Below are 20000 nucleotides of genomic sequence, written 5' to 3'. Positions count from 1 at the left end.
ATATCAGCATGACCATGACATGCGGGATCAGTTGATTTTATTGACGCAGCAAAGCAAAAAAAAAAATAGCACGGACACATTGACCGGCATGTTGTGTGTTGGGATTGTTCGTAAGACGAAAGGTTTGTGCGTAAGGGGGGGACAAAAAACGCCGCGGTTCACGTTCGTAAGATGAAATGTTCATATAAGAGGGAGTTCGTAAACCAGGGGCCCACTATACTTGACTGAAGCAGGCCTATTTGTACCTGTCCAGCATCCAGGTAGTGTGTGACCTGTAGGACCAAGAAGAAGACCCTGAGGGACTCCTTCTGGATAGGATTTCCTTGCCAATTCTCTACAATTGTTCCGCACAGTGTTAGCAGGGGATGAACTTCGCCCAGTTTCCTCTCCATTAACAGCAGCTGTTGGGCAAGGGAAAGTTTGTTTAATTAAAATTTTAGAAGAATAACATTATGAGATGATCTATTATGAGAATACATTTACATTTATGGCAATGAAAATCAAGACATTAAAAAAATGTATCTATTAGGAATGAACAGTTGTAACACTATTTTTTTTTTAAATAGGGATAGAATTAACTCATCCATATTAAATAGACAGTTGTTCCGTTCGAAGGGTTATACATTCGCAAGGGGAGAATTCAAAATAGTACTATAATGAGAAATGGCTGTTACTTCCAAGAAAAAGTTTTAATTTTACAAGGATTAAAGTTGTAAAAGCTTATGAGGAATAACACGAAAAAACAATTAACTGTACAATAAAAATCAACATCTGAAATATAAGGAAAAGCTATCACTTTTTGATGACATCTGAAAGAAAAGTAAAGAATTCCCATCTGCAAAAAAGTATGGGTAGTAGTTTAAGTAGTTTTATGGGGGCAAAAAGATCATTTTCATTCAATTTCAAAACATAGAAATGCAAAGGTTTGTGAATAGAGCAATAAAGGAATCAGAATTTAAGTTGACAAAGTTATTTTCTATTTAAAACTAACATTTCAAAAAGGTTCCATTCCATTGCCAAAAAAAGTTGCACTTGACAAAAAGTTTCTATATAAAACTAAAATTTCAATTATGTTACAAACAACAGCCAAAAATAGTTGGTATTTTACTGATGATGAAATTCAAGACTAAAACTTTGAATATGACTAACTTTTTTGACGTGATTAATCATAACACATCAAAACATGTTTAAAATGTGTTTTTATACATGTGATATTAAAATTCATTGTCTTCAACGTGGCCCTCATAATTCTTTGCAGGCAATTATGTAAAATAATTTCCAAAATGAAAGTTTGACTTACCATGCCTTTACTAAGAAGAAACAAAGCCCTTGAAGAAACAAAAGCATCAGGTCAGCATTCCTTACAATCAGTCAAGTCAATCAATATTTACATGCCCTAATTAAATGAGGCAGTGCCCATACATATTTCTGAAGAATCAATATCGGGTCAAGTAAGATGGAAAGATTATATAGATTGAAAACATGTAGACCTTCACAGACTGCAAAAAATTCAAATTTCTTCTGCCTCTATATCAGGGCTCCTACCTAACCTTCGCATAAGTAGCACTGGTGTTACCAACTTTTCAGTTGTTTGCACGACACAGGATTTTGTCGCACATTTTTTTCGGGGAGGTACAGCATAACCATAGTTGCTGTTGTTTGGCCTCCTTGAATTGCATACCGTGATTTCATATGACAAAGATTGACAGTGGTATTTCCAAAATATTTTAATGGAACAAACTGTCTGCAACTAGCAGTGGCTGGCAAAACAGGTTAATTATTTTAAATAACTTTAAAAGAAGACATTGGAAAAAAGGCTTTGATTTTATGTGAAAAGTCTTCCAATGCAGTTTCCCCAATTGGGGGTACGTGAGCACATTGTATTGCAGGGATGGGCACTTTCGGGTCTCAAGGGCCAGTGTCCTACACGTTTCCCAGTTTTCTCTCCCCAACACACCTAATTCAAATGATTAGCTCATCAGCTAGCTCTGCAGGAGCTTGGAAAAAAACTGGAAAACGTGCAGGACACCGGTAACTACAGAGGAATAAAGTTGATGAGCCATATAATTAAGTTATGGGAAAAAGTAGTTGAAGCTAGACTAAGGGCAGAAATATGCATTTGTGAGCAGCAGTGTGGTTTCATGCCCCCCCAAAAAAAAGAATAAAATCACACGACAGATGCAGTATGTGCTTTAAGGATTTTGATTGAAAAGTACAGAGAAGGTCAGAGGGGGCTGGCTATATTGTGTCTTTGTAGATCTGTAGAAAGCTTATGACAGGGTGCCCTGGGATGAACTGTGTTATTGTATGAGGAGGACTGGAGTGGTAGAGAAGTATGTTAGAACAGTGCAGAACATATAAAAGGACAGTAAGACAGTGGTTAGATGTTTTGTACGTGAGACAAGAGTTCAAAGTGTGGGTGGGACTGCATCAGGGATCAGCTCTGAGCCTCTTGTTTGCTATGGTAATGGACAGACTGACAGACAAATTTAGAGAGGAATCTCCATGGACTGTGATGTTTGCAGATGGTATTATGATCTGTAGTGAGAGTGGGAAAGAGGTGGAGCAGAAGCATGAGTGTTGGAGATTGGCCCTGGCAAAAAGAGGAATGAGGGTTAGCCGCAGCAATACGGAGTACATGTTCATGAATGAGAAGAACCCAAGTGTAAAAGTGAAGATAAAAGGTAGAAGAGACAAAGAAGGTGGAGGAGTTTAAGTACTTTGGATCAACAGTCCAGCACAATGGAGAGTGTGGTGGAGAAGCAATGTGCAGGCAGGCTGGAATAGAAAAGTGTCAGGTGTGAGAGGGAGGGACCAAGATGGATATGGTCAGAAATTAATACATCAGAGCACGTTAGAATTTTGGGAGCTTTTAACCATGTTATAATGTACATATCTTACCCTAAACAACCCTATTCTACTTTCCTTCAGTGAAGCATTTCTAAGAATTCCTTGCTTATTCTCCACTTTTAGCACCGGCCTTGCCCGAGCAACTAAAACGTGACATGAGAATGCTCAGTAAAGCCCTCATGCTGCCTTGACCCCCCCCCATACCACCTGTGCAGAGAAAAACAAGCCCACATCATCCGGGCAGCCGCATTTACTTTTACTTTTGGTTTCATTCCGGAATTGAGGAAAAAAGTTTTGCACAAAGTTGACCTTCTAAAAAAACAGCCTTCCATTTATTTTTTTTGTTTTATTCATTTAAACTGGAGAATATGTCAAAAGGTTTTAGTTTTTGGGGGGTGACTGCGTCAACTAAATAAAAAGACTTGATATTTGTTTTGGAGCAGACGGCCGGACAACCAGCAGTTGTTTGTGATCACCATCATTTCATGGAAGACTACATAACGCAGTATGAAGACTGCTTTGATGGGGTATTTTTTGACTGCCACTAAAGTCTTATGTCTTTCAACGTGAAATGTTGTTTGCATCTAATTTTGAGTTTTACTTAGGGCTGCACGAGTAATCGAATTTTAATCATGATCACGATATTGGCTCCCACGATTAATTCCGATGAAAATCGGTGATATTAAGAGTTAAAAAGCCGCCTGCCAGTCCATGTCAAATCAAGCACTTTCAGTCATCCTAATACTAGGGGGCAAATGTAAAGTTGAGACATGATTCAGCTCAAGAAATAGCGAGCAAATCCTGCAAGAAAGTCTTTTTGGCAACAATGCCACTTAGCGTGGTGTCCGCTCTGGCCAGATTTTCCACAATGCATACCTTCTAGAATTTCTTTACCGCATGGAAGTGCGGGGCAGAAAACATGTCAGATGAACTTTTGCTTATAGGAGTTCGCCGGTGAATACAAAAACAACTGGCGAGGACGCACACAGAGGTGATGAGTCTGATTAAGAAAAAGAAAAACAAAACCTTGGAAGAATTTCAATCGTTTGAATCTGTTAATGTTGTGTCAAGAGTGGGACACGACCACAACGTTGAAGTTGGTTTCACAGTTAAAAGCCTTTAGATCAGTGGTCCCCAACCAACTGGTACCGGGCCGTGTGGGCTGCACCCGAAATAATGTTTTGGAGATGATTTAGTTAAATGGTATCCGCACACCGAACGCGATTGAGGCGGAAAAGCGGGGCGTTTTGTATTGTAGTCAATGGCGTTCGCGTGACTGTGCGCGATTGCACGTCGGGCGACGCGATGGACGCGAATGGCCGCACGTGGTCACGAGAAGCGAAATTTCGCCTTTCGCGGTGAAGTTTTTTTTTTTTACTTTTTCCACGTTTTGCGTTGCGACAGCCAATCAACTTTGGGAACATTCAACGGCTCACGCAGGGGACAGGAATCAAATCATGGCGGCCTCTTTGCGGTCACCGGGAGCGATCCAACACGGCCAGCTGAGCTTTCAATACAAAACAGAGCACTCACCTGGCTTGTAGAAAGGCGGAAGCGAGAACTTGGGACAAATGGTATGTGCAGCATTTGCTTCACTTAACAGCTGTTGAACCGTAGTTACTATGCTAAGCTAACAATAGCGCAGCATTGTCAGCACAATATTTAGCACGGTTTTGGCCACTTGATTGCGACATTGAAACTTTTATTTTTTGGCAGGCGAGTATTGCCGCAAAGAAGAAAGGTGCTGTCGGTGAAATTATTGGCTCTATCACATCACAGAAAAGTGAAAGTTCTCAGCAATGCTCTTTCCGGATCTACCGTAAAGTGCACAGCAAGCCCCCCCCCCGTCCACAATATAAATACGGTCCGCGGTGATCAAAAGGTTGGGGACCACTGCTTTAGATGACAACGTTTCCCACGTTTGCATGCCAAAAGTCTTCGCTTTTCTCAGTCCCTAGTATACTGTACTAGCTGTCAATTGATACCTATTTTGGAAAATCCCATTGGCAAAAATTTGAATAAATTGGGTTTGAAATGACCAAAAATTACATTTTGACTGCTAAGTCCACAGTCACTTTGAGTGATTCTGGTATTTTTGTAGGTTTTTTTTCTCTTGCAAAAAAAAACTTTTAAGGCTATAGGTGTTCTTTCAGGGTCTGTTGTTAGGCTTCACTTTTTTCAATGGTAAGCACTTAGCAGGTTTTTGCCATAATTACGATTTACTCTATTTATTTTAATTTCTTATAATTATTGAGTATCAAGCCTTGTTTTTACAGTACTGCTTGTTTAAAAAAAGTGCAATAAATAGACGTTTGCACAAATATGATGAATAGTCGTGATTAATAATCGTGATCGCAATATTGACCAAAATAATCGTGATTATTATTTTGGCCATAATCGTGCAGCACTAGTTTGACTCAATCAAATCACAGTTTCGAACATATGTTTACATGTTCCAAGGTTACGTTAGCAATTTTCTTTGTCATTGTTTCGTAGCTGTTCGTCTTAAGAATGACATGATGAAAGGGGCGCAGTAGTCAACACTGGGAGGTGCGGTTTCAAACAAGACATTTCGCCTCTCTGTTAGAAATCCATTCATCCTTTTTCTTTAGCCGCTTATGTCGCCACCCCAAAAAAAAATACATTAAAAAAAGAAAAAAAAAGTTATTTCCTAAGAAAATAAATCGCCCATGTTTCATGATCATTTATATGATATGGAACATTTAAACCATCATGCATGATCAGTGCTCCATTTTGCCTGCGCACCTGCGCCGGTGATGCATAACTTTTGCCAGGGGACGCATACTTTCGAATCAACGTGCATCACTCGGACGCATCGTTTTTGTTTGTTTTACTTTTTTTTTTTTTTAAAACATCAAAATATTAAACATTGCCCATCTTCTCTTTTACTCAACAAAACTTGATGACTTACAAACATTATTACCAAATTCATCTGTCATTTTATTTTGACCTAGCGGGAAAAAAAATAACGTCAATGGAGGAAAAAACAGATCACATCTTTGTTTACAAAAATACTGATACTGGTGAGCCGAATTGTGAGGTCGAGTATATCACAATTTGATCGTTGTCACGACCGAGTTTCTGTGAGAACTTCAAAATAAAATCGTCCAATGCTGTTCGTTTCATATGTTACTTGATTTCTCACATTTTATTTTGAAGCATTGTTTGACTTCATTTATAACGAGGCGCATCACCAGATAGATGTCACCACAGTACATGCTAAGTACTGATCCGCAATGCTTGGGTAATAACTTCAATGAAAACAAATTCACTTCAGAGCCCACATGCCGCACACTAATTAGTATAGTAATTCATTGCTACAGTATTCTCTTCACATGAACAATACGAACATGGCTAATTAATATGGTAATTTATTCATGTATATTACTTACGTAAGAGCAAAAGGGGATCGACAGTAGACCAAATCACTTCAACAAGTCGGTAAGTTTAGTGATAATAACGTGTTAAAAACATTATTTTGAACAGACTTGTGTAACTCTGAGATTGACATCAGAAAGTTATTCGCCAGCAGCGGCGTGGAATGGAGTCAATGGAGTTCATGCTAAGTTACCTAACGTTATTCCTTGTGTCAAGACAATCATATTTATTTGTTGTACGAGCTGTCAGGGGGATTTGCCGTGTGTTTCACATGAAAAAATGATCATTTGGACAACACCGAATCAAGCTTGTCTTGGTTGGCAGATGGAGTGTCTGGATCAGGGGTGACAAACTGTTCTGGCCCGCAAATGGGTTTAATACGGACCATGAGATGATTTCGTTAAGTATAAAAATGATCTGGATTTTTTATAAATAAATAAATAATTTCAAAAGGTTTTATGATTCATAGTTACGTTCATAATTTATGAATAATAGTGCTTGTACTTGTAGACATTTTTTTTTAATTGAAGTTGTTGTTTTAAAGTTACATAACTGTATACCATGATTTTATCGGAATAGATTTCGCTCCATGTGCTCGCAATCTTACACGGGTTTGACACTCCTGCTCTGGATAGTGCAGTGGTTCTCAAATGGTCTAACTTTAGGAGGAAAACCATTTTTCCCTATCATCAAGTTATGGGCCACATTTTTAAACCGTTGACATTTATTTCACAGACAATTGCACAATGGAATTGTCTGTCCTGACACAGATTCTGGAATCCCACCCCCTTCTAAAAATGCCTCCTAAAAAGTACCTTTAGGCCCAAAGCGAAGTAAACTGCAATTTTTTTTAGTATCAATGACAAATTAAGTAAACGAACACTAAAAGTAAAAAGCGGGCCGTTATATTGGTGGATGTGATATGAACAAAATGATGACGGACACTACATGTAAGTTCATTCTATTTGAATACATTTTTCTGTGACATTTGTGAATATCTCATGCTGATTTTTGCTCATGGATTGTAAATGCAGTTCAAACCTTGGACTTACATACTTTGTTGTTTTTACTGCGCAATTTTTGGGACGCCAAACATTTTGGTCGGGACCCATAGTTTTTTAGTATTGCGAGTCCCGGGGACTCAGCAGTTTTCAGAGGTAAAATGAGCACTGTATGATATAGGTCCTTTAATGTTTTGATGGCATATCATTTTGTGTCATGTTTTGAAATGTTGTTGTGAATGTACATTGTGATTATTGCACTGAAAATTGATCATAGAAAAGAAAAAAAAAAGAAAGAAAAGCAAATTGTATCAAAACCATGTCGGTAAAGTTGCAATTCAATTTATTCCTAAAATCGATCCACCACTACTTGAACCCCCCAATCAGTTTTTTTGTTGAACACGAAACGCCAGTCAAGTGTTATGTGCTGACACACACCTGCTGTCACTGCTGAAATAAATCTTACCCACATGTGCTTTATCACATGTCAATTGGTCAAGGTCAGCACAAACTGTTCTTTTTGGTTTGTGTATTTTTACAAGGCTTCACATTATCAGGCACTAGCTGAACATGCGGAAGCGCTCACCGAAGTTGGGCGTTCCGTCATTAAATCTACGCTTTGATAGAGAATTTCCAAGCCTTGTTAATGGTGTGTTTATTTGAAATTAGCTTTAGCGACACACCGTTGACAAGTGACATGATATTGCAGCTTTTTACTTTGTAGGTATTTTTTTCCATAGTGCGCAGCACATAATTAAATACTTGTATATGAATGTTGTCACATCTGTGTATGTACTAATTAAATTGTAGTCGCAACACATGACCAGATTAAATTTTCACCAGGCCACACTGTAAAGTTGGAAGCATTTCAGGTGAATCGGTCACAGTGTAAAACCCTGGAAGAAATTTGAAGGAGAGGCTGTCAGGAATTAAATGTGACAGGCCGCCACTGCTAAAGGAATGGATGAGACTCTGGTCATAAAGACGAAGCAAGACACATCCAAATTGTATCGGATTGTACTCGTCAAGTGTGAGCAGAGATGTACCTGGTGTACTCCGAGCCCACAACACGGGCGTACTCTGCTCCAACACCAAGCAGATCGCATGCTGAGACCAAGTCTTTCTCCAGTGTATGAAGTTGCTAGGGGACAAGAAAATCACTGGTGTGAACGCCAGCATTTTTAAGACTGCTGTTTTGTATAGTTAGTGCACGCTCAAGAGGACAGTATTCACGTGGCAAAATGTCCATAATTAGAAGTGATAATGTCTGTGGTTGTACAGTAATTATGTAAAAGCAGGAATATCGTGCTTTGCTAGGTCGTGTCAAAAACCCATGGTGTGATCAAGCCCTAATTGTCCCCCATTACCTGAACTTGAAACCGGCTCACTAAAAGAGAAAAGTGTGAGTGCTCCCACTTATCACTGCCGATACAATGAATGAAACAGTGACGTAGCCATCAAAACAGCCTCCTAGGTTGAACAGGTCCATGGTGCGAAAAATGTTGAAGGCCACTTACACAAAGTTATTAGTGGACTGCAAAGTTAAGACTTTCAGTTGTATGATATTTTGATTATTGAGATGCTGAGTCCATAAAAGACCTCATAAAAGACGTGTCTACAGTGTGATGCATACCGCCAACTGGAACAACAGCCTGCAGTGCCAATATGGTGTTTGTTGAGAAATCTGGATGGCCTTTCGCAGAAGTGGTTTTGCAGAGTCCACCAAATTCTGAAAAAAGATCACCATTTCCAAGCTTACTCAACGTACATTATGTACAAATGACTCACGAGGTAAGCTTTTGCAACAACACTGTGCGAATGCATCGTCAAGTACATGAATATTACCTGTTGGCAGAAGAGTTCAGATAAAATGCTTGCAGCCTCAAACTTGACATCTTCAAACTGAGGAACTTGTTGAGAAATATACCACTGCAAAAGACGGAATAGAAATGTTATCCGTTATTGTTTTCTGTAGTTATTGGCTATTTAAGAAGCTCGTTCAGCAGCTACGTCTGTTCAACACAAAAATAGTGAAAGCGTCCGAATGAAACATGTCATTATATAGAGACGCGAATGGACCAGTCGCAGATACCAGACAAAATGACAAACGTCAACTAAGCGATTTTAAAAGCCTTCGGTGTTTCGTGGTTCCCTAATGTGTGGCCTACACCCCCCCCGCTCCGCCACTGCATCCCCGCTCTTTCCTAGCTCATTAAGCCCGCTCACTGCTTTCTCCAGGTGGCTGCGGGCCAAATCGCTGTTCTTGGTGTGGTGGTAGAGGACCGAGCCCAACTGGAGATGCGTGCGGGCCTCTATCCTCTGTGGCGGCTTGAACTGGAACACAGCCTGAAGACAATGCACGCAAAGACGGATTTTGGGCGGACTGGAGGTTCGGAAATGCTCCGCGAAGCCGAGTAGGGCGAGGTACCAACGCTCCGGGGCTTCAACGTTAGACGCCATTTTCCCTAACAAATTTTTCAGCGCTCACAGGCCAGGCCACGAGGTTGCCAGGTGCCGATTTTGAACTCCCGCCGTCCTAGCTATTACGCCTAATTCGTCGCTCCCTTTTAGTTTCACTCGTCCTAGTTCTTTAGTTCTGTTATGGGTTTCCAAAATTTAGTCATTAAAGTTTGTTTGTGTCATGAAAATATGTCAACCACATTCCTTCACTTTTCAATCGAATATACAGTGGAGTCTACACTTGACTGCTCATAAAACCGAGATTTTGTGATATTAAAATTAAAAACGAGAAAAAAAATAAACCATTTCACGATTAAGTGACCCGTGCACCTATTGGAATTATGAACAGCAACAAATGATAAAATATAACTTAACATCAACAACCAAGATTTAATGGCATTTAGTAGGGCAAAAACAACACTACACTTAAAATGACCTACAATACGTTGTGGCCGAGGTGGAGAGAATTATGAAGTTTCTATTACTAATGAGTTAGCGCACAAAAATGGGTAGAAAAAAAATCCTACTATAACTTCTTATTTTATTATTTGTGGCTCGTCAGATGTGTCAGAGGATGGTGACCTGCATTTTACGTATTGGGAACAAGTGTTGGGCATTATGAAATAAACGTAATTACTGTAATGCATTAATTTTTACTGTAACGCGGTAAAGTAATATATTACACACACAAAATAGTAAGCTTGTACTTGTAACAAATGAGAGTAAAGTAATGCATTACAATGCCTTTTAACCTGAAAGTGGTGTTTTTCTCCCCTTCAAATTCACCAAAAAAACCATGAGATCGGAGGAGAAAAGTCCGAGGAAAAATGTTTACTTGCTGATCTACTGTAGTACAGCTGGGATGAAACGGCAGGTTGAAATTAATGGTCGTATGGTCAGAGATAAAGACAAGAGAAATAAGAAAAATATAATCTAATATATATATATATATATATATATATATATATATATATATATATATATATATATATATATATATATATATATATATATATATATATATATATATATATATATATATATATATATATATATATACTCGATTATATTTTTCTTATTTTTCTTGTCTTTATCTCTGACGAACTGAAATTAATGGCCGTATGGCCATCTTGTGCCATACGACCATTAATTTCAACCTGCCGTTTCATCTCAGCTGTACTACAGTAGATCAGCAAGTAAACAATTCCCGTCGGACTTTCGCTTTGTTAAAATTCCTGCTGACGTCTTTCCCTTTTCAAACGCGAAACATATGAGGGATAAACGGAGTGAGAACCTGGCAACCCCAAATCGTGAAAAGTCACGCGAGAGTCAACCCGCGACCCGCCTCGACTGTGGGAATTGTAGTCCAAAACAGTGGTCAGTGCTGTCCCACTTTCTTGAGGTACAGTGGGCTCTGTCAAACCCGAATAATCTACTGCGTAGCAGCAGAAGCTGAAAGAGACTCATTTACTCGCCCCAATCGTCTATATTTAGAAGCTGGACAGTTTGACACCTGAGGAGGGGAACGTGTGCGGGCTGGCAACAACACGAAAAGGCTTTCGTTTTGGGTGGACTAAAAACGTGCGTAGAGAAAACAAGTTGTCCGTGCAGGAATGTTGACACACCACGTCTGAAGCCTCTCAAGGTATAGTATAAAATATAGCGTTTGATCAAAATTCATGATACAGTACATTGTTTGCTACGATTTAGATCGGAGCTCCCCAAGTAGATCTTAAGTTCTTTGTCATTGAGAGGGACAAACTGTCCCCCTTGTTTACGTCCCACTTTGTGTACGGGATTGCATGGGCATGCGCACGACTAGTGAACACACAAAAAAGGAAATAAAAAAAGAGAAGGGGAGCAAGCTTTTATTGAGAATGTTCCTGGGTTTTTTTTCATGTTTTTTTTCCCCCAGAACTCTCCACTGGTTCTGAATCATGTGTGTTCTTGACGACCACCTGTGAGAGACACCCATGGCTCACCGCGTGCACAATCACCAAAGTCGCCTGCCAGTAGCCCAGGCTACTGTTCTGACCCTATCTCCTTCCAACCAAGCAAAGGTATGCTCAGTTTTAACATAACGTTTACTAACATTTAAGCAACAAATTTGCTAATCTGAGTTTGTACACAACTTGCTTAAATGCAGCAATTTGGTAATTACGGTAGTAATGCTTGTAAACACATCTTGTAAACGACCCTAGAGCATCCTGCCACCTCTGCAAAACCTCAATTTCAAGATTTTGCTCATATTCTGATTGTCACTATTTAAAAGGACAAATTAAACAAATAACTCGTTATATATACATTAACCTCAAATTGGATATCCAATACATGCCCAAGTATCAATTCTGCAATCAAGTCAACAAATGAGACAGAGCCTTGCACGCAGGGGTACAGAGCACATGACCTGTAGCTGCATAAAAATCCTTCAAGAGCATCTGACCAGGAATTCACCTGAAAAAAAACAAATAAAGTAACTGGATGTAAAATCTTTTAAATCCACAACTGTACATGTGTGTGTGAAACTGCCAGCAATAGCATGCCACAGAAGGGAGTCTTGCCTCTGCTGGCGTTTATGCCTGTAAATAGAAGGAAGGTACCAGCCATCTTAAAACTAGGTCATATTACATGCCTTATATTTACAAGCCTCTTCTATAGGAAGCATTGCATATCTAATGAATCTATTCAAGTAAGGCTGCTGCCATTATAAAGCCTTTATGAACAGTGCAGGTCTTGTTTGAAGCAACGTTTCAACATTCGTTACTGTCACATTGCATCATTGTTTTGGAGGCTTCTATCTGCATAGCCACTTGTGATGTGTATTAAAACTTTGCAGCATCTGAAATAGCTTCTGACCTGAATAAAACTCGTGAAATGATGCTGTTGTTTTCCTTGTGAGGACAGGACGCTCTTATCAACTAAGAGTGGCTGTTTATTGGGCTCAGCTGTCCTTGAGGTGTGGAAAAAAACACGTGCAAGCATATGCACGCACACTCACAAATATGGAGTTTAACCTCAAAAGTTGAATGCAATCTGTTGTTATGCGTGTGTTTCCCATACGATACAACATTAAGGGGCATTAATTTGTAGTTCTAATGCAGGGGTGTCAAACTCATTTCTTTCGTGGGCCACATTGTAATTGTAGTTTCTGTCAGAGGACCAAATATATTGTGAAGTCAAATAAATTTTAAGTCTTTGTCATACACTTACCGACATTTTGAGATCAGAGCCCAGTAAAAACTGTTCAAAATAGAGATTGGGAACAAAAAGTGTCAATTTTTTCACCCCTAGTTTTTAAAAGTTGAAAACAAATTGCAATTTTAGCATTTTAGACAGAAACTTGAAGTTAAATCAGCATTTCACGGGCCACATAAAATGATGTGGCAGGCCGGATCTGGCCCCCGGGCCTTGAGTTTGACGCTTTTGTTCTAATGGTATGCTTGGCTAAGTCATATTTGACTGTTTTGAGAACACAAAAATATGGGGGGAAATCAACAAACTCAAAAGATTCCACCACCTAAATTCAACAATTTATGTTCCTGACTGATAATCTATCTAGACATAAAGAAACAGCTCCTATAAGGACATTATAAATGTGGTCAACGTGTCCTCATAAACAGGAGTTGAGGTCCACCTGGACGGCATTGGACTCCTTGCTGTGTGGTGCCTTCGCCGGAGCTGTGGCCAAAACCATCATCGCACCCCTGGATCGTACCAAGATCATCTTTCAAGGCAAGGGGTGGAAAACATTATCCATCCTTTTTCTTTAGCCATTTGTCCTCGCAAAAGTCTTGCTGGAGCCTATCCCAGCCGTCTTAGGGCAGTAGTTTGTAGACATCCTGGACCAGGCATGGGATGATAACTGGCAGAGGTGGGCACTGACGGACTGTCAGACAGTCTGCCACCCATACGGACGCCTGTTTTGCTGAAGGATGATTGGAATGCCCAAAAACAATGACAGATTAACTATGTCGGAACTTAAGGGTAGGTTTGTTTGTTTTTTTTTTTTTTTTTGGTGAACTAAAAATGTCGGAGATTGTAGAATTTCTACTTTTCTCAGTCTACCACAACATTTGCTTATACATTTATAATTAAATTGTCTTGCATGATTATCTACAATTTTGGGGGGGGGGGGGGGGGGGTGCTCTAAAAAACACTTCTCACTATGTATGTAATGTCAACAGCAGCCAGTGACTACTTAACGAACATGTATGACTTGATCAGATTTATTTGTAGTTGAGCAATAGTACCAGCATTCTAGTGACGTAAGCGGTGACGCGTGTATAGACGTATGAGTGCGGAGCGATTCGCAGTCACACATGCACACTGACAGCCATGTTTGAGTAGTTTTTGTCGTAACGTGAAAAAAATGGCGTAAAGGGGAGACAAAAAAAACGCCGTGGTCGACATCATAAGGTGAAAAAAACGAAATCCAGGGACGTCATAAACCGGGGGTCCACTGTCTTTTGCCGTTTTAGGAGTTAAAGTTTTTTATGTGATCAGTGAGCAGTGGGGTCATGAAGGCGAACGGATCGAACTTTTACCACTGTCCAAACAAAAAGAGGCATCTGCTTGGGAAGTTTTCGGCTTTCGAAAACGAGCAAGTGCCATTTCGAGTGAGCTACAAGCTAGTAGTAAGTAAGCAAGTGTTATCGCGAGCCCATGTGGTCATACAACGCTAATCGACATTTGTTTTAAGTTACAACGTACACGTTTAGAACGCCTTTTTTTGCCGTTTTTTTTACACTTAGTGGCATCAGCGATAGCGTCAAGAACGCTGCTCTAGATACCTAGCAGCACCCAATGTTTATTTTGAAAAACGGCAGACGGTATTTGCAACATTAACATTAACTAACAGTAAAAGGAACACCAGTGGGCGTCAAGCATAAAAAGCGCTGTTCCAAACCCCATCTGGTATTTTTCAGCTTCAGTCACCACATGCTTTTTTTGTCTTTATTATGTGTCAGGGTAGCCTGCTTGTGAAATATTTATGTCCATGGATATGTGCAATACCGAGGTGCAAATTGTTGTTTGTGCATATTGCTTGCAAATTGTTGTTTGTGCATATTGCTTGCTGTCTTATTGTGTTTGTTTTGTCATGTTTGCTGCAGCTGCCGAGTCCAAGACAAATTTCCCCAAGAGGGACAATAAAAGTATATCGTATTGTATATCGAGCTGTTTAAAGCGGTGTTTCTGCAGCAGTCTTGAACGTTTCTAGGCACAAAAAGCAGTGTTCCAAATGCCGTGCAGCCGTACAGCGCAACATATAAACGCATTGTATAATCTCATCCGCTTGCCATAACAGGGGGAGCTTTTTTGTGTGTGCGTACATGCGTGTGTGGGGGAAATAGTCCATGTAAAATGACATAATTCACATTGCACTATTAATAGATACACATAGTAGATGACCAATTGAGATTTAGCAACAAAGAAAAAGAAAATACCAAAAAAGATTGTAAAATCATATGTTTTGGATCTGTAATTTCAATACCGCATTACCATATTTTTGCTCAAGGTTCTCATACCGTCAGAATCTGATATCGTCTCATGCCCTGGACTGGCTGCCAGTCAATCACAGGGCACAGAGACAAACCAAAAAAAAAGGGCAATTTGGAGTGTCCTAATACATGTTTTTAGAATGTGGGAGGAGACATGCAACATGCAAACTCCGCGGTGGAAAACAGACAATTTTCTCAAAATTTTCAACATAAATCAATTATACACCTCAGCCTTCTGCTTTCTTTGCTCGCTTAAGAATGTTGAATCTGATGTAACTGTTAACTAACTGCTAATCCGCTTTGTAGAAGTTTAGCTTACATGTGACTTGGTTGTTCTAATTATGTTGTTTTTCTATTCCTTAGTGTCCTCAAACAGGTTTTCTGCTAAGGTGAGTTGTACATACCGTATATCTGAAATGTCTTCACTGTTTTACAGTCTATTTTTCATTTTGACATGCAGTTCTTCAGCACCTGAACATGAGATGAGAATATGACACGTTTAATACACTGTACAAAAACCTCTGTTATGTCAAAAATAGCTGTATTTACAGATGTGAATGTGACAAAAAAATGGTTTTCATCTTCATCGGGGATACTGCACAACATTCCTCCCTTTACTTTAAAGGAACATTACATCGTACTTTGGTTTCCTAAAACAACAGCTTCTTCCATTTTCTATGGTGACTAAACAGTATACCGGCTTGAAATGATAAGAGTGACATTTCTATTGACATTAGTGATGTAACAAATACAGTGGGCCCCCGTGTTAAGACCTTAATCCGTCCAACGGCTAGGTGCGTAACTCGAATTCGCCCTATGACGGGCAATCCAAACCTATGTTAATTCGTGAATGCGTACAACACGTGCAAAAACCTTAGGTTAAAAACATCACGACTTTATACACATATTAAAAATTAGTAACATAATCTACTGTACAGTTATAATTAATAACATAAATATACAAAGGAAAAATGACATTTACCTTTGGGGCGACGTGACTTGAGCTGGTGGTGGGTGGAGGCAGAGGGGAGAAGAGACGAACCCGCAGAATTGTTTTGTTTTCTTTAACGAGAACTTTTTTTAAACAATGACTTTTTTTTGTTTAAAGGAGAACTTTTTAACATAACGTGACATGCGAGAAAAGTTGTTTTTGTTAATGCAGCAAAGCAAAAAAAATAGTGCAGACACACTGACCGGCATGTTGGATGGTTCGTAAGACGAAAGGTTTTTGCGTAAGAGGGGGACAAAAAAAAGACAGGGGGTTTGTTAACCGGGGGCAGACTGTACTTGTACATGAACAAATACATTAACAAATACATTCAAATGTTGTTTAATGTGATCCAAGGTTTTATTTTTTAAAATAAAAACAATTTAAAAAAAAGCACTTTTTTTTTATAAACTGAGGATAAAACAAATATGACATGGTTTTGCAGTCTTGTGTTGATTTTTGCTATGAGGTTGTTAAGAAAATGGTAAATCCTTGATTCAAAGAATTTTTGGGGAAAAATAAGAAAGTATGTTTTTGTTGTTGTTTGAACAGATTAAATATAAATAAAGAATAGAATAGAGCGGCAAGGTGCAAGAGTTTTTAAAAAAAAGAAAACTAAAGGACATATTTGTTGTTTATAGTACTGAAATAAAATCTGAAACTCATCTGGGTTATTAAAAATCTCATAAAAAATATCATTAAAATCATTTTCAGCGCTACTTTTTTTTGCAAAAAAAAAAAAATCTACCAAAACAAACATTTTCTAAAAATCCAAATGAAGTAATTTCTGTTATTGTGAAAAAATACTGAAAATAGGAATATGCTTTAAGAAAAAGTAGTTTTTGAGACATAAAAATGATTTAAAAACAAATAATAATAATTAGAAAATAAAATGGCCAAAAAAAAAAAAATCAGATGAAATATCCGGAAAAAAAAATGTTTTTTATCTTTAACAAATATTCATAGGATCAGATTTCCTGCTATTTTAATAAAGTGTATAATTTCCCTTTCTGTTGTAATGCATCAAAACAGGAGGCGTTCAAGATCATCTATTGCTCGTACGTAAAGGATGGGCTGCTCAGCCTGTGGAGGGGGAACTCGGCCACTATGGTGAGGGTCATGCCATACGCCGCCATCCAGTTCTGCTCCCACGAGCAATACAAAAAGATGCTTGGGGGCTACTATGGATTCCAGGGGAAGTAAGTAAGCACCACCTCATGATGTCAAAGCCTTGTCTACATGTCGCCAGGGTTCTTGCAATCTGGCAGCAAATGTCTCCGTTTTGCCCTATTTGCTATACGTGGCTGGGCTTTTTATTTTTATTTTTTCATCAAAACCGAATCTTTCAAAACCTCCAGCCAAAGTGGAGATTTGCCCTAGCCTCCAGTTTGGTGGTTGCGTGTAAAGCTTAAACTGGAGATTTGCGTCATCGCGCAATTTTTTTTCCCGTCAAAGATGCAGATAGTGGTGACGTTAGAGGCGGAGGTTCTTTCTGATTGGACATAATTTGGCGACAGTACTGCCGCCTAGTGACTTGGCATGCTTGTAAGTGAATGAAACCGCACTGTGCTAGATTCGTATAGACGCAATGTCTTTAAATAAACAAACAACAACAACGAGAGGGCGACGATGCAACAGCCGGTTACATGTAGACAAGGCCTTAGTTTCCTACTTGTGGCTGCAGCTATTTGCTTTGTTTCAGAGCTCTTCCGCCGTTCCCGCGTTTCCTGGCCGGTTCGTTGGCAGGGACCACCGCCGCCATGCTGACGTACCCGCTGGACATGGCGCGGGCCCGTATGGCTGTTACAGCCAAGGAAATGTAAGTGTTCTGAATGCATATTTTATACTGTAACGTCAAGATACTTTAGGTTGAAATCCAAGTTTTACAATATTGAAGCCATTTGACATTGTTGTCTAATTTAATTTTTGACAGGTACAGCAACATCATGCATATCTTTGTTCGCATTTCCCAAGAGGAAGGCTTAAAGACTCTCTACAGAGGCTTTACTCCTACAATTCTCGGGGTTATCCCATACGCCGGCATCACGTTCTTTACATATGAGACCCTCAAGAAACTTCACGCAGGTACAGTACATGCAAAAATATCGGGATTCCTGATCTTTAACATCTTCATTCCAGAAAGCTAGCAAGTCAGATTGAGTTTAAATAGATGTGTCCAGCCTTCACTGAGATGCCATCCGGAAATGAGTGCGCTGATGTAATTTGTGTTTGCTGCATGAAGTCATGTAACAAAAAGTGATGTTTATTGTCACGAATTATTACAGTTGCAAACAGAAAATCTTGTTCATCCTAACAAGCAGTGCTATTTTCTTATCTAGTTCATTGAAATCAACCCTTTTGTATGGTCTAATTGAGATAGTTCCTATTTGTGGTCTTGGTTGCAGCATTACAGAGTTATCGCCTATAAAGCCATTGACCTATCGAGACCCCACTACATTACAGATTATTTTGTGAAAGGCTTGTTTATCACTGCTGTCACTTAAATTATACCCTGCCTCTTAAAGGTAAATATCTTGATATTGACACTTTCACTGTAATACATACTGTATTATCCAGGGCCAGGGGACGCAATGAGCACCTGTTCGTAGCCCACCAGGAGTTTTCACAGTGCTCCAAATGGCCAGTCCTTGCCAGGCTTTGTATTTTTTGCTTATTTAAAGGGATACCAAACTTATATGGCCATTTTCAGCAGTAAGAAGTTAATATTTTCTCTGGACTTTATTTGAATGAAATTTTTTAACATGGATAATGTATTTGGTAATACAGTTAATGTATATTAACTGTTATCATGTTTAGTCAGCTACGGCCTCCACATTCATGTCACACCGTTTTTTTTTTGTTTTTTTTTTTGCGCTCCGATTAGTGCATATTACCGTCGTAGGCTCACTGGTGCCTATCTCAGCTGACTTTGGGCAGTAGGCGGTGGGCACCCTCAACTGGTTTTCAGCCAATTGCAGGGCACATTGGGATGAACAACCATTCATGCATCCGGTCACACCTAAGGACAATTTAATGTGTCTAATACACCTGCCATGCATATTGTTGGAGTGTGGGAGGGTGCCCGGAGAGACCTCAAGCGGGCTCGGGGAGAACATGTAAACTCCACACAGGAAGGCCACAGCCAGCTAGAATTGAACCCGGGTCCCTTATCTGTGAGGCGGATGTGTTATCCTCTCATATACCGAGCCGCCTTATGAACAATAAATAGAATAAATAATATACAAAGAAAGAATAAATAGAATGGAACAGAATACGGTAATCCCTCGCTGTATCGCGGTTCATCTTTCACGGGTTCGCAGCTTCATGGATTTTTTACAGTGTGGATATTTTTTACAGCGCAATGTGCTCTGAATCCTGATTGGCTCAAGGGCTTCCAAAAGCTTGCTTTTGTCTCTTCTGTGTCTCTCCTGCGCCCGCGTGCACTCAGCTCAGCACAGACGTTACAAACGTGCTAGTAAGTACATTGATTGACAGCTTGGTCTCTGTGAGCCAATCACGTGACTCGTAGGCGTGCCGAGAGGAAACGCACACGTCAGCTTTGGAAATCTGACTTTTACCTAGATTTCTTTTGTAATAAATTGAAATTTCAAGTGTATTGTTATGATATAAGAGGCTTCACTTTAATTCGATGTCCGGGCATATCCGTTTTTTAAAATCTTCTTGCTCAGAAAAAGAAAGCTCAAACAACTACTCATAACATTGTGCGGGTTCAGGAAGAAGAGGCATAGCTGGGACTGAGCTATACAAGAGCGACCGTCTTGTGTTGATTTTTCATGTTCTTCC

At 39.5% G+C, this 20000-nt stretch overlaps 2 protein-coding genes across 2 annotated transcripts in view; one reads left to right on the top strand and one right to left on the bottom strand.

Annotated features, from left to right (window-relative positions):
- mau2 (MAU2 sister chromatid cohesion factor) overlaps positions 1-9746 on the bottom strand; it is a 26291-nt gene extending 16545 nt beyond the window's left edge. The window contains exons 1-6 of the mRNA XM_088425135.1: positions 9477-9746; positions 9096-9179; positions 8884-8979; positions 8297-8391; positions 1301-1328; positions 246-401 (exon numbers count right to left, since the gene is read on the bottom strand). Coding sequence (XP_088281261.1) covers positions 246-401; positions 1301-1328; positions 8297-8391; positions 8884-8979; positions 9096-9179; positions 9477-9710 — 693 coding nt within the window. The 5' untranslated portion in view covers positions 9711-9746. The remainder of the gene's footprint in view (positions 1-245; positions 402-1300; positions 1329-8296; positions 8392-8883; positions 8980-9095; positions 9180-9476) is intronic.
- Positions 9747-11037: 1291 nt separating this feature from the next.
- LOC148417508 (mitochondrial coenzyme A transporter SLC25A42-like) overlaps positions 11038-20000 on the top strand; it is a 10123-nt gene continuing 1160 nt past the window's right edge. The window contains exons 1-7 of the mRNA XM_088426582.1: positions 11038-11355; positions 11626-11770; positions 13331-13442; positions 15572-15597; positions 17229-17395; positions 17899-18015; positions 18130-18281. Coding sequence (XP_088282708.1) covers positions 11684-11770; positions 13331-13442; positions 15572-15597; positions 17229-17395; positions 17899-18015; positions 18130-18281 — 661 coding nt within the window. The 5' untranslated portion in view covers positions 11038-11355; positions 11626-11683. The remainder of the gene's footprint in view (positions 11356-11625; positions 11771-13330; positions 13443-15571; positions 15598-17228; positions 17396-17898; positions 18016-18129; positions 18282-20000) is intronic.

This window comes from Hippichthys cyanospilos, chromosome 10 (genome assembly GCF_059441005.1).
Source record: "Hippichthys cyanospilos isolate Australia breed blue-spotted pipefish chromosome 10, RoL_Hcya_1.0, whole genome shotgun sequence".
In the NCBI taxonomy this organism is placed as follows: Eukaryota; Metazoa; Chordata; class Actinopteri; order Syngnathiformes; family Syngnathidae; genus Hippichthys; species Hippichthys cyanospilos.
This window is presented reverse-complemented; position numbering and strand designations above follow the sequence as displayed.